The sequence below is a fragment of the Cynocephalus volans genome, chromosome 8 (genome assembly GCF_027409185.1).
Source record: "Cynocephalus volans isolate mCynVol1 chromosome 8, mCynVol1.pri, whole genome shotgun sequence".
Classification (NCBI taxonomy): Eukaryota; Metazoa; Chordata; class Mammalia; order Dermoptera; family Cynocephalidae; genus Cynocephalus; species Cynocephalus volans.
In genome coordinates, this window is record NC_084467.1 from 96,659,033 (window position 1) to 96,673,796 (window position 14,764).

Sequence of the window (14,764 nt, forward strand, 5' to 3'; positions counted from 1 at the left end):
TCACAAATAATAGCTGGCTAACATTTATTAAACACTTAGATTTGAAACATAGATTTGACTCCTGTTTTACAGATGACAAAGTTCATTATGCCTGAGGCACAGAAGTAGAAAAGAATGTAGTATATTTACGTACCTCTTTGGACTGGCTTTAGTCAAATGAAAGAGAGAAAAAGAGAAGACATCAGTTGATAGTGTTTTTGAGTATCAGCCATCTCACAGGGTTAGTTTTTAAAATCAGCCTGTATGTGAGCTGAATGAGTTTGCTCATATATGATAATGGTTTGTTTATATTAGCAGTTCCATTCACTGGCCTCGTTTAAAAAGTATCTTACAAAGATCTCAGCACCATCTCATTTTTCTTACCTATAGTGTAGTATATGTAATGTGGAAGGGGCATATGGTATGGTGCCCGCTCTCAAGGAGCTTAAAAATAAAATTAAGAACATATTGGGTAAATACAATGATTATACAGTAGAGTATGTACCGTTAATTTTTTTTCATCTAACAGTGTTGGTGATTAGGTATCTAAATATTATGATTATGTATCTTATGTTTATAAGATGATTTTCTAAATTCTACCCCTTCATTCTCAGCAGATTGCCTTGCTTCTTATTGGGAATGAGACCATCTAACTTTAGCTTCCTCCGTCCTTTTTCTCTCAAAAATCTCTGTAATTTAACCTTTCATTCTTTCTTCCTATTTATATAGGATATCCTTTAGATAGATATCCTTTTAAGGATAAAGCTTCTAAGTTGAACTGATCTCATTTCTTCCTGTTTCTGTGACTTTTCTGACTTTTTCTGCCCTGTATATCCTGCCCTTTGCTCAGTTCCATCCCTTCTGCCTACAGAGTCATCTTCAGTTCCTCACTCTCAAGCCATATATTAGGTCTCTGCAATATCCTTTTCATTTATCTCATTCTTTGTATCCTGACTATTACTTCCTGGTAGATTGAAGATGGGCAAATGAATCTCCCCTTAAACTAGTAATAAATTTTTGAAGAAAGATAGGTTAAAAAACGTAGATACAATCAGGAAATTTCAAATATCACATATGTAGTGGGGGTTTAGGGGTCATGGAAAACAGCTTGGGGAAGATCTAAGAGTGATATGTTGTCAAAGAAGGAGCTTACTACTGGAGCAGTGGAACACAGGATTGAGGCAAAAATGAAGAGCCCGGGTAGACCATGTAAGAAAGGATTACATTTTAAAATGATGCATTTTAAAATAGTGCCATTTGGAATGATGAGATGGGAGAGGGGCTTTGAGCTGGAAATTTGAGAAAATTACAGTAGTAACATACAGTAGGCACACCGTCAGGATCAGACATATAAGGAGTAGAAAGGATTAATTTGAGAAATGCATAAGAAGAGAGGAGATTTTGTTACAACTTGGTAAGGAGAGAAGAGGAATGAGTAGGTTCCAGATAACTCTTAGATTTCATACTTGGAAGATTAGTAAAATATTGGCACTTTCATGGTGATTTAGAAGCAGAAGGGTCAAAGACTTTTGGTATAAAGTGATTCACTCTTTCCTTACTTGTATAAAATGCCCTGAAACAAACCTTGTGTTTAGTCCTATGGGCAGTCCGAGGTGCCTTCTTTTAAGAGATGGAACTGGATGCCTAGTAAATGCTTGGGAGTAAATATACAGTGTGATAATAAAGGAATGGACAAACTGACATTTTGTCAGTTTGGGAAAATGTGAAAGATGTAGGGCACCTTTTTTTTTTTTTAACCGGTAAGGGGATCTTAACCCTTGACTTGGTATTGTCAGCACCATGGTCTCTCAAGTGAGCTAACCGGCCATCCCTATAGAGGAATCCGAACCCGTGGCCTTATTCTTATCAGCATCACACTCTCCCAAGTGAGCCACAGGCCGGCCCTAAACAACATAGTTTTTTTTAAAAATCGGCACCTTCATAGGGTAGAACTTAATGAGATGGGTAGAAATCAATTTTGAAATTAATAGATTTACCGATTATTTCATTCAGAATAATCTGGCATGAATGGTAGAAATGTTGTTTTCAATACATAAAAGAATGGTGCATATTACTTCATTAATCTCTACTTTTCTTAGTAGCTCTTGCTAATATGGGATAATCTGGGAATTCTTTGTTTTAAACAACTTAAAATATAACTGGTATGTATTTGTATTCTTTTCCTTGGAATTGAATTATTAATGTTTTTAGATAAGCACAGGAGGATTCACTTCTTTCTCAAAGTGTTGTAAGAAAGACATTGTGTGCTACTTGAATATTAAATATTTAGTGCTACCCCTGATTACTGATTATGTAATATGAACAGAGATAAAGCATATATAAATGTACCTTTTGATTCTGTAAGAATGTTGTTGTCTAGAATTTTTATATTATCTGAATTTTGTTTTAACTAATATTATAACTAATATTTTTGGTTGAGAAATATTTAGTAAAGTATCATGCTTATTAAATTAATTATTATTCCTTTGTTCAACAACATTTATTTGGGTAACTAATTTATGTCAGGCCCAGTTTGAGGCCTGGAAATACAGGGATAAATAAGCCCTCATGGAACTTATATTTTAGTGGGGAAAACAGGAAATGAGCAAATCTGTCATGTGAAGAAGTGATAAGTACTATGAAAAAATACAACAGAGGGTAAGGGGAGAGAGTGTGATGGGGTGGAAGTTATTTAGGTAGATTAGTCAGAGAAGGCTGTTTTGAGGAAAGCAGAAACCTCAGTGAAGAAGAAAAGCTTGCAAAAAGTATTTCAGGCAGAGGCATCAGTAAATGCAGAGACCATGAGTCAGGATCTAGCTCGGTGAAAACCAGTTTGTTATGTTGGAGGAAAAGCAAGAAAGCTGGTCTGACAAGAGCAGTGAGAACAAAGTAGAGAGTAATAGGAGATGAGGGTGAAGACATAGGCAGGGGCCAGAGCAGATTGGACCTTATTGCCTGTGGGTTTTATCTTGAGAATTGGAGGCCATGGGAGAGTTTTTGGGCAGAGTTATGACATGATCTGATTTACATTTTACAAAGTTTATTTCAGCCACCAAGTGGAAAACTGACTATAGGAAAGGCAAGGTCTGAAGCACAATGGGACAATTTAGGAAGCTTTTGCAGTGATCTAGGCCTGTGGTTTCCATTGTGCAAGAACAAACTATTAAATCTACATTTATGTTTATTTAAAAAAATTAAGCTTTACTCATATATATATTTTGCTTTATTTAATATATAGATTGGCACTGGTGCCCCTATTTCATCTGCATGTTAGTCACATGTCACTTACCATTTTTGGCCTGAACAACTGGAGGAATGCTGTGCCATTTACTGAGATAAGACTGAGGGAGGAGCAGGGTTTGTTTTGGCGTGGGGGTAGGGAATCAGTGACTCAGTTTTTTAAGTTTGAGATGCATGTTAGAAATCTAATGAGATATGTCAGGTAGATGGTTTAGATACATGAGTCTGGAGCCAAGGTCAGAAACCACGATCGGAGATCTAAATTTGGAAGTCATTAGCATAGAGGCAGTATACACCAACTTTGGATTGAAACTGTGTGAATGCAAATTTCTGCTTTGCTACTCAGTAACTGTGTAGTTGTGGGTAAGTTACTTGACATCTCTCTGTTTCGTTTACCTCATCTGTAAGATGAGGATAATAGTATCTACCTCACGGGGTTATTGTGACGGTTAAATGAATTAAGATAAACAAAGTGTTTAAATCATGAGATTAGATGAGATAATGTAGAGAATGAGTATAGGTAGAGAAAAGTACCAAGTAGGTAGCTCTGAAGCAATACAACTTTTAGAATTCAGAAACTGGAGGGAGGAGGTTGAGGAGTGAAGTAGGAGTCAAACCTGGAGGGTGTACTGGCTAGAAGCCTGCCTAGTTAAGCAGATTTCAAGGAGGAGAAGTTATCAACTTGGACAAATTCTACTTGAGAGGCTGAGTGAGAGTTAATCATCGGGTTTGTCAAGATGGAATTGCTGGAGATCTTGAGAAGTGGTTTCAGTAGAGTGATGGGAATGAAAGCCTGATTGGAATGGGTTAAGGAGAGAAATGGAGGTACAGAATTGGAGACAATGAATATAAATGACTCATTAGAGGAGTTTTGCTGTGAAGGGGGACAGAGAAAATGGAGTAGTAGCTAGAGGAAAATGTGGGATTAAAGAAAGGTAGGGATTAGGTGTGTGTTGATTTAAAGATGGAAGATAGTATAGTAAGTTTGTATGCTGATGAGAATGACCCAGTGGGAAGAGAAAAATCAATGTTATTTGAGTGACATGGGAAATTGCAGGAGCCACAAGGTGGATTAGAGCTCAGGGAGAGGGGTTAGTCTTAAGACATTGGCAGAGACTGTTCATCTCTTGATGAAGGTAGAGAATATTAGTGGAGGTGCAGGTTAGTATATTTGGTTATGGGAAAATTAGAAATTTTTTTCTGATTTCTTTAATTTTTCCAACAAAGAGGAGCAGGAACATCAGCTGAGAGAAGTGGGGAGGAGTTTGTTAGCTTTGACAGAGAGGAGGTGGTGTAAAATAGGCATCTTGGAAGGTGAGAGAATGGATCTTGCAGGTGGATTGTCAAAGAGTTCAGAAGGCCTATTTGACACCTGTGGTCATTAGTTTAAGTTATTCCAGCTGGCTAAGGAGGGAAGCGTGGTGTTAGGGATGAGGGGTATACAGAGAAAAAGTGGTGGAAACAGTGCTTTCTCTGCTGGTTTTCGGTGTTTTTCTGGCAGCTGGCCAGTACAGGGGTCAAGTGCTGAACCTTGGTGTTACCATCACCACGCTACCAGCTAAGCTAACCTGCCAGCCTCTGCTTCTGTTTTGAACTTCTTTAGTCCCATCACTGAGAGGATTGTTCTTGGAACTTTTCTCAGGTCCATGGGTGGGCAGTCACAGAGGAATTAATAAAAATGAATAGACCAGAAAATAATCATTTCATTTTCTCCAATGTTCAGCATGTATGTCATGATGTTTTATGTAAAGGATGAGTTCCTAGAAATGTTTATGTTGATGTCTCTCCTTGCGTATGCTTGTTTTACTCAAGTGATATCAAACAGGCACTGGGACACTGTTGATTTCATACTTTTGTGTTTGATAATAGAAAAATTTAAGATCTGATCTTTTCTTTCAGGTGCTGGAGAATCTGGTAAAAGCACTATCGTGAAACAGATGAAGTAAGTTGGAACACGGCCTTTTATAAGATTAGATTTTCTCCTAATGCGTAAAAAGTTCATGGTATTGACTTGTGTTTTTTTCTTTTTAAAGAATCATTCATGAGGATGGCTATTCAGAGGAAGAATGTAAACAATATAAAGTAGTTGTCTACAGTAATACTATACAGTCCATCATTGCAATCATAAGAGCCATGGGAAGGCTAAAGATTGACTTTGGGGAAGCTGCCAGAGCAGTAAGTGTTTCTCATTTCCTCTTTGCTCTTATTCAGTAGATGCAGTTAAGTTAAGCAAAATTTGCTTCATGTTTTAGGGAAATGAATTTAAGCAACAAGATAAGATATAGCAAAGTTCTATGTGCTCATCTGAGAAGTGTTTGCAATCTGCTTTAGAAGATATTAGATTACCACCAAAAGAAGAGTCTAGGAAATCAGATTCTTTGGATATACTCTAGGTTTCTGTGATAACTGTTCAATTGCTTTTTTCTTTTTTCGTACTATTGACTTTTATTTTATAGTAGTTAATAACAACAGTAAATTAAAATAATCAAGAAAAGTTGCCATGATATGTAGCTCTGCTTTCTGAGGTATAGGGATTAAAGGCAGAAATCAGTCTCCCAGAATAAACTCTGTAAAGGCATGCACACCAAGTCCAAATATTACAGGTGATCTTCAGGTATTTAAGAGTACTGTACCCTTATACTACATTGAACCATAGTCTATATAGTTGGACTACCATGTCCTAATTCAATTCTTTAATGCCTTGCATGTGTCAGATATTAAAAAGTTGTGTTGATTAATTATAATAATACTTAGTGGACCCCGAAGGTCTAGTCTGTAAATTAGGATGTTTTGGATGCCAGTGAGGAGAGGACCAAAATAAAGGCAGAAGATCTTTTATATCGTTATCAGCTAAATTCCAAGAGAAGGCTGGGAAAGTATAGAATTATTTCCTGAGCTAAGGGAGTCAAGAGGTATATTCAGAGTGTCAAAATGAGATACCATGGAAAATTAATGGAGGTGATTTGGGGAGTATGCTTAGAAAGGCAAAGCTTGTATGTCTGTGAAGTAGCTTAGGAACTCTTAAAAGAAAGTCTCTATTTAGCAAGTAAAATTCACATTCAGTAAATAAGTAGGAAATTATTGAAGGGAAAAATATTAAAAGGGTGGTCATAGTTGAATGATATTAGGCTAGGAAGCATGTTAAAAGTGGCTTAAGGGAGGAGGGGATGGATTAGGGGTTATAAAATGATGGGAGAGAGGAGTAGCAGAAAAGAAGGGAAGAGAAAGTATGTGAGTGTCACTTTTATATTTTTGTAAAATGGTACCATATCATGTAAATTAGAGTCTATTTTCCTGTGCTTCCAAGCAGGGAAGTTTGATAGTTCAAGCAAAAATAAACAAAATCTTTATTCTGGTCCTTACCCCTTTCCATCCCTGCTTTTACCTCCTGCTTCTCTTTCCTTTTTTTCCCTTTTTTCTTCCTTGTACCAGCTCTCTCCTGTGGTCTTATTTTCTCTCTCCCTTTTCTTATTCCTCCCTATCACCTAAGTAGTTCTCTGTTATATTTGTTATATCTGATAACTAGTTAGTAATGCTATATTTATTCTCTTCCCTCTCTCTGTTGGCTTTTTCTCTATCACAGTTATTTACTTCTCTTTGTTTCTCCCTTTTGCCTTTCCTTTTTTTACTTCTTTCCTCTGTCTTTATTTCTCATGAACACCCTTCCCCCTCTCATTTCTTTGTCAGATTACTTGTCATTAATCTTTGGGTCCTAATGCTCCTGTATTACCAGATGTAGTTGACATTATTTATTCCTCTCAGGCCTCTTGAATCATCTAGCTTTCCAGCATCCACCCATCCTAATTTACAACCCTATGTAATATTTTTAAATTTCTCTCTCTCTCTTTTTTTTTTTTTTTTGTCTTTTTCATGACCGGCACTCAGCCAGTGAGCGCACCAGCCATTCCTATATAGGATCCGAACCCACGGCGGGAGCGTCGCTGTGCTCCAAGCGCCACACTCTCCTGAGTGCGCCACGGGCTCGGCCCCAAATTTCTCTTTTTTTTCTTTCATATGTAAGGATTTATGTTTATAGCTCCTCTCTTATCCATCTCTAGCTTTTTATGGTGGGCTAAAGAGTGAATAGAAAAAAATAGAGCTGTGTGTGGGATAGTTTACTTTTTCGTATTTGCTTAAGGGTAGAGGTATGAAGTTCATTGTAAAGAGGGGCCTTTTATAGACCTATAGAGAGGGTTTTTTGTGGGGAAGTAAGAGCAGGTCAGTGGAAGAGATTAAGTGTTAAGAGAAAAGTGTTTCCTCCTAAAAGAATCAGGACAGCAAAAATATGTAGTAGTAGCTCCCTCCATTTCAAAGTTTCTAAAATTAGAATAGAAGTTTTTCAAAAATTTTCTAAATTTTAAATGAAAATTTTTTCTAAAATTAGAAAAAAGTAATGCTTAAAGAGGTTATTTGAATACCTGCATGACTATAGTTTCAGAACCAAGGGACTATAAAGTTTTCAAATGTTAGCTAAAAGCACTATGCCATATATGTAGAAGGACATGTTCACTGTTGAGTATGTTTGTCGATTTGTGTATTGTTTCAACTTTTCTCAATCATTGTTCCTTTGCTTAAAATTTTTATCTTTGAAGAGAGCAATATAGATCTTAGATAAAGTTTCTTAGAGTTGAGTTTAAAGTATTATTAGAATGAATACAGGAAAGCATTTTATTTATTTTTATTTTATTTATTTTAACCGGTAAGGGGATCTTAACCCTTGACTTGGTGTTGTTAGCACCACGCTCTCCGAAGTGAGCTAACCATCCATCCCTATATAGGGATCCGAACCCGTGGCCTTGGTGTTGTCAGCACCGCACTCTCCCAAGTGAGCCATAGGCCAGCCCCCAGGAAAGCATTTTAAAGGAGGAAATATTACTAGGCAAAAACCATTAAGGCTGAAGAACCAGAGCGTGGCAAAATTAATTTGAGTGTGTTATGGGTAGTTTTGTTTTGCCTGGGTGGAGGGACAAGTTCTGGTGGAGTTTTTGTGCACAAGTCTTAGGAGTTTTGGGTTGTGATTGTACCTGTTGTCTGAAATGCTTTTTGCTTGTTAGTTTATTTGCCTCGATGACTACTTAAGATACAAATGATTGCTTCCCTTTCCCATTTACTTTTTCTTACTCAGTATATACTTTTTTTTTTCTTAGTGGCTGGCTTGTACAGGGATCAAACCCTGGACCGTAGGGTTATCAGCACCACACTCTAACCAATTGAACTAACCAGCCAGCCCAGTATATGCTCTTTTTTTTTTTCTGGTTGCTGGCCAGTACTGGGAGTATATGCTTTTTTTAGTATCTGCATTTTTGTCATTATTTGGAATCTCTTGAGGCAGATAGATATTAGATTTGGGTGGGAAAATCATCCCATAAGACCTGTGTTTATTTTTACACTGAAAAGTAGGGATGGATAGAATAAAGCAAAATAATAAAAATTCATGTAGCCCTTTTCTGTCCTCTCTACCTCTCACATATTTTAGTTTTAAAAACTATAACCACTTATAAACCATGTCTGTCACTCAAGAAGTTTTGGTCATGTCTCACTTTGTTACTTTCTTTTCCTCCTGATGCCTTCTTTCTCCTCTTAGAGCATTATTATTATTCTTTTGGGGAAATCTAGAGACTGTTTGAATTTTTCCATGAGGGATTTATTCTCCCACTAAACTTCCAGACTTCTTAAATTCGTTATTCTCCTCTTCATCTTATTCTGCTGTCTGGGCTCAAGGGCAAGAAACTAGTACTATTTCCTTAAACTTGATTGACGTTTTACTCCCTTTGATTTATTTAGACTTTACCTCTTACATGCTAGTCTTTTCGTTTTTATTTTTATTGTAGGCTTCTTTTAACAGAATGGGAATGTATTACATGTGCCTGTCTCACAGACCAGTTTTTTCCTGTCCAAATTACAAGTAACCAGAATGGAGATTTGTGACGTGTGAGAGATCTTTTCTGTGATAGTGGTATGGTGTGGAGGAGTGTCGGGAGAGTAAAACCATTCCTTAACTCTGTTCTGGACTTATAATTATAGTGGAATGAGAAGGGGGAAAGAGTTATTGTAAATTCTGTCTTACTGCCCTGCCAGAGTAGGTCTCTCTAACACCTCTTTTAATATATAGTCAGCCCTCTGTATCCATGGGTTCCACATGCTCAGATTCAACCAACTTTGGATCGAAAATATTCAGAAAAAACCAAAACAATAAAAATTGACAATATGACAATGAAAAATAATACAAATAAAACAATACAGTGTAACTATTTACATAGCATTTACATTTATTAGGTATTATAAGTAATCTAGAGACAATTTAAACTATATAGGAAGATATGCATAAGTTATATGCAAATACTATGCCATTTTGTATATGGGACTTGAGCATCTGTGGGTTTTGGTATCCATGAGAGAGATCCTGGAACCAATCCTCTGCAGATACTGAGGAATAACTGTAATGTATATTGTGCGTGTGCATCTGTATGTGTGTTTGTGTTTTAAAGAAATGGAAAGTCATCTGCCTCTCTTTCTTAACTACTTTCTTCAGGACGATGCCCGGCAATTATTTGTGTTAGCTGGCAGTGCTGAAGAAGGAGTCATGACTCCAGAACTAGCAGGAGTGATTAAACGGTTATGGCGAGATGGTGGAGTGCAGGCTTGCTTCAGCAGATCCAGGGAATATCAGCTCAATGATTCTGCTTCATAGTAAGTAATTTTTCTCCTTGAAACTAGCAGAAAATAATTTGATGACCCGAGAGAAAGTTCAGCGCTCATCCTTAAGGAAATGTTTAAGTAACAGACACTCTTAGAAGTGTGTAGGATCCTTTGTAAAGATTGTCTCAGTTTAGGTTTAGAGAGCTCTTGGTCATTTATATGACTTAGAGAAAAAAGTTCCCTCCTGGAATATAAGTGGGAGTCTTGGTACTACAAAATTAGCTTCCATGGTACATTTGTGATAAGCAAGTGAAGGAGGAGAGACATCTATTGTAGCTGGGTCCTGGATCTCTTCTAACTTGTAAGTTCCCTCTGCATAGCACTTGGCACTAATAGCCAGCTAAAGAGGGAAATTAGAATTGTGATATCCCTTTTTATGCAGCCAACTCTCTGTGTCTGGACTGTACTATGGATTTCTCTGGTACAAGTCACCACTTATAAATCATTTTCCAGATAACAGTAGTAGACTTGTATAGAAAGAGAGTGTTGAGTTATGGAATAAAGTTGAAGCATCTTTTTGTTAAGGAAATTCTCTTGGGTTTTACATAGTTTTAGATTTATAAATAATACTTCTGTTAAGCTATTACATATGATCCTATCTTGCCTCTTTTATGTGTATTTATTTAAAAGACCTATATTCAGAATGCATTTTTTTTCAATGTACTTTTGGGGTCTTTGGTGAGCACTTGTTACTTGTATCTCTCTCCATACTAGATGAAGGTACTTTCTTCAGTATTATATTTTCCTACTTTTCCCATCTTCATTCTAGGTTAAATTGTTAAAAGAAATTAAATGATATTTGAAAAACTTACTTATTCTTTCAGTGAAAACTTGTCTTTAGAAACATTTCAGGATCCTTGCCCACCTTTTAATAACATTTTTAGTTGCAGATATTGATAGTTTAAATAATTCTCCCAATGGTCCTCAAAGTTAGATTATAATTAATTTTTTCATCATACATTCAAGTAAGCTTTGAGTCCTGTGACTGCATGTGATTTATAGACTTTAAAATTTTTTTCATAATTGTTGATCTGAGCTTGACTCCTTAACATTAATGATATTTGGTTTTATAGAAGATCATCAATGATGCACTTATATTGGTACCAACCTGCTCTTCAGTTTTCTAGGCTGGGATCAGTGAAGAATTTAGCTTTGAAGTGGTCTTTTAATAATTTCACTTAACAAATTAAATTTTTTTGGAGGCATTTACAATTTGTTTTTGGCTTAGAATAAAAAAAAACAACCCAAACCTCCAGCTCTTCTGTTTCCTGAAAGAAAATAGGAAATACTCATTCTTATTGAGAATAGTTTACTTTTTAATTTTAGTAATTCAAATACTGCTCTCTAATGTCCTATCATGGTTAAATGTGCAAATAGCCTAGTAAGTTTAAAAGTCAAAGGACTTTTAGTTTGGTTTTTGTACTGTATTTAGTATTTCACTACTGATTTAGTATTAAATTTTAGGAATTTTTCTTCCATAAGAATAATATTTCCACATTGTTTTTTAAATTTGCCTTCACAGTTTAATTCTGTAGAATTAAAACCACTTTTGTTAGTGTATATAGAACCTACTTTAATTATCCTATGCTGAATTCACACTTTTTCTTATTATCATTTCTGTGGTACTGAAGATTTGATTTTGTTCTGCTACATTAGTGACAGGTTCAGAATCTACCTTTGGCAAGGAACTAGTTTAGTATTGATTTGCTGTGTACTTGGTTGGCTTTATTTACCAGATAAAAATAAATATGTATTTTATTTAGTTACCTAAATGATTTGGATAGAATATCCCAAACCAACTACATTCCAACTCAGCAAGATGTTCTTCGGACAAGAGTGAAGACAACAGGCATTGTGGAAACACATTTCACCTTCAAAGACCTATACTTCAAGTAAGTTATCAGTCTTTTTGCTAGAAGTGCCAAACATAAATATCTTTAGTTAGCATCACTTAATCAGGGTAAATATTTTCTAGGCAATATTCCTTGGTTTAGAAACTTACCATCATATTTATCAGCCATTATTTGAATATTTTAACTGGATGGGGGCCCAAACATTACTTCTTTTTTCCAAATAGAATCAAATATTTGTGTCCATTTGGAGGAATTTAAGTTCAAAATAAAATTGTAACTTAACTACCAGTAGAATTAACCATGTCACTACTGATTTGTTTTATTTTTAGTTTTATTCTTTTCGGCTGCTTTTTTGTTAGAATTGCCAAAACAGGTACTGAATGCTTGTTTAGAAGGATAACAATAATACTCTATGGATAGAAAAGTAGTTTTTTGGTAGTTATGTGGCTTTGTTCTGCCATTTTGATACTTAAGTAGAAATGATTTTCTCACTGCTGTCACTCCTTTCTTATTGGTTTGCATTTCTCTTTAAGTTTAATGGATTATAGCTAGTATTGTCATGGTTCTTGGACTGATTTGTGCATAGCATCATGCACAACTAAGTTCTTCATACAGTGCAAAACAGAAAATCAACTTGGGGATAGAGGTATTTTGGGGAGTGGTATGGATGACATAAATGTATTGTTTTAGGGAGAAAAAATTCTAGTATTCTAATACAAGGAATTTTCTCATTAGCATTAGTAATTCTGAGACAGGCCTCAGCTTGTCTCTGTGTTAATAGTCTTTTATAAATATTAGAAGTATCTTTTTGGTTCCTATTTTCTGCTTTTGTGACCTTTGAGATTAGGAGTAAACTTTTTCTCCTTCAACATACAATGTATTTTTTGTTACCTCGTTGTGGTTATATGTAGAATGTGATATTCAGTATTATTGTATACAAATATAACTACTACCTCAATTCCTCTTTTTTTTTTTTTTTTCTCTGAAAACTATTGTTCACAGGATTTGTGAAATCCACACAGGGCTTATGTATTACTAGATAACAGTTGAGGTTTTGAAATCTTAATACACCAAACCAGATTTGAAACCTGGTGCAGGTAAATAGCAGTTCAGCTGAACGTTTTTAGAATAGACTAGCTACTTATTGGTACTGATGAGTTTATTTAACAAGAGGAGCAAAAACCACATTGATTATCACCTGTGAAATTGTAAGAATGAGGTATCTCTTTGTGTACTATAAGATTAGTAATCCATTTCTAATTAAATGTTGTGACTAATATTTATTTAGTGTGGGATACTTTCTTGTTGATACTGTCATAGATTGATCTTTAGTTAGGTAAATCCTAACTGTCTTTTATGCCAGAATCAATAGCTAGATCTAAGTTAGGTGCCACACCCACTTTATTGTTGGCATGTAGATATCTTGTTATGAAGTACTATCACTTCTTCCTTTTCCTCTTCTCTCTAGGCAAAAACCACTATCCATTTATTCAAACATTTATTGAGCATCTACCATATGCAAGGCATTGTGTAATTGCTTACTTGCCTCTCAGTTATGAGGTAATGTTTACAAAATGTTGATCTGTTAGTGAATGATATTGTAAATGTTAATGTTTGCTAAAAGCCTACCATGGAACTTTACAGTGTTCTACCAGTATTATGGACTTTATAGAAGAAAATGGGGGAGTAAACTGAAATTGGTGTATTGGTGTGTCTCCCTTCAAAAGAATTCTGTGGTGAAATATATGGTGTTAGCCTTACTAACACTTATAATATGACCCAATATTAAAGCCAATTCCAGGTGTCATGACCAAAGGTATGAATGAACTTTGCAAGACCAAACAAAAGGAAGAGTTGAGTTATGAAGAGATAAGATGAATGTTCCCTTCAAACATATATAGAGAAATCACCAACTATGTCTTACTTCTCCCAATCTCTGGAGAAAAAATCGCTGGAAATTTAGGCCTCTACTCACTGTAGATCTGACACACTAAACCAGTTTGGTGGAGTTTAGCCTTTAAAAATTTTATCATTGTCATCAAACATAGATCTTAAGAATATCTAGCCATTTGCGTGCATACCTCATCAGACCCAAGTATCAGCAAAAAGACAAAGCCATGCAGGTGTTCCTTTGACTGTAGAAGGTAGATGAGGATGCTGTTGATAGAAGTTGACAGCAGTTGACTCAGATATTGACTAAGCCCCCTGGAAGAGAGTAGTGGACTAAAACTAATCTGGAGTGGAATACAAAGTGTGTGAACAATTGAGGCTTTATTATTATTTTATTTTATATTTTGTTTTTTGTTTTTGGTGGCTGGCCAGTACAGGGATTGAACCCTGGACCTTGGTGTTATCAGCACCATGCTCTAACCAACTGAGCTAACTGGCCAATCCTTGTTATTATTAATTAGGCTCAAGTTAGACTTGGAGCTGGGAAGTGTTGGTTAACTTTTTTTTTCTTTCTTAAGGTATTGGGTTCGTAGAGTCCTACCGTAAAATATTACTTAATATTATTTTTTCACAATTAATCTCTAAAATATTTTTTTCCTTAAAGTGAGGAAGACAATTTTTTTTTTTTTTTCCTGACCGATAAGGGGATTGCAACCCTTGGCATGGTGTTGTCCACACCATGCTCAGCCAGTGAGCGCACCGGCCATCCCTATATAGGATCCCAACCTGCGGCCTTGGCGCTACCAGTGCTGCACTCTCCTGAGTGAGCCCTGGGGCCGGCCAAGGAAGACAAATTTTTGAATCAGTAGGTCTAAGTTGTAGAAGCAGAATGCAAGTTGGGGATATAGAAGCAAACCACGTTGAGAGGCAGAGTGGTGTTGTGGATAAGAACATGGATGCTGGAGTGCCTAGTTTCGGATCCCCAGTCTCATTTTTACTAGTGTGCCCTTGGGCAAATTATTTAACATATCTGTGCCTCAATTTTTCATCTGTAAAATAGTAATAGTAATAATAATTATACTTATAAGAGTGTGACAAGAGTG

The 14,764-nt window shown here is 35.9% G+C and overlaps 1 protein-coding gene and 1 non-coding gene across 2 annotated transcripts in view; one reads left to right on the top strand and one right to left on the bottom strand.

The window, feature by feature from the left end:
- The window catches only part of GNAI3 (G protein subunit alpha i3), a 40,490-nt gene that overhangs the window by 17,411 nt on the left and 8,315 nt on the right, over window positions 1–14,764 (top strand). Inside the window, exons 2-5 of the mRNA XM_063104968.1 lie at window positions 5,119–5,161; window positions 5,253–5,394; window positions 9,752–9,909; window positions 11,682–11,810. Of these exons, the coding sequence (XP_062961038.1) occupies window positions 5,119–5,161; window positions 5,253–5,394; window positions 9,752–9,909; window positions 11,682–11,810 (472 nt within the window). The remainder of the gene's footprint in view (window positions 1–5,118; window positions 5,162–5,252; window positions 5,395–9,751; window positions 9,910–11,681; window positions 11,811–14,764) is intronic.
- On the bottom strand, window positions 14,087–14,160 carry TRNAI-GAU (transfer RNA isoleucine (anticodon GAU)). The gene has a single exon. It is a non-coding gene; the product is annotated as a tRNA-Ile (tRNA).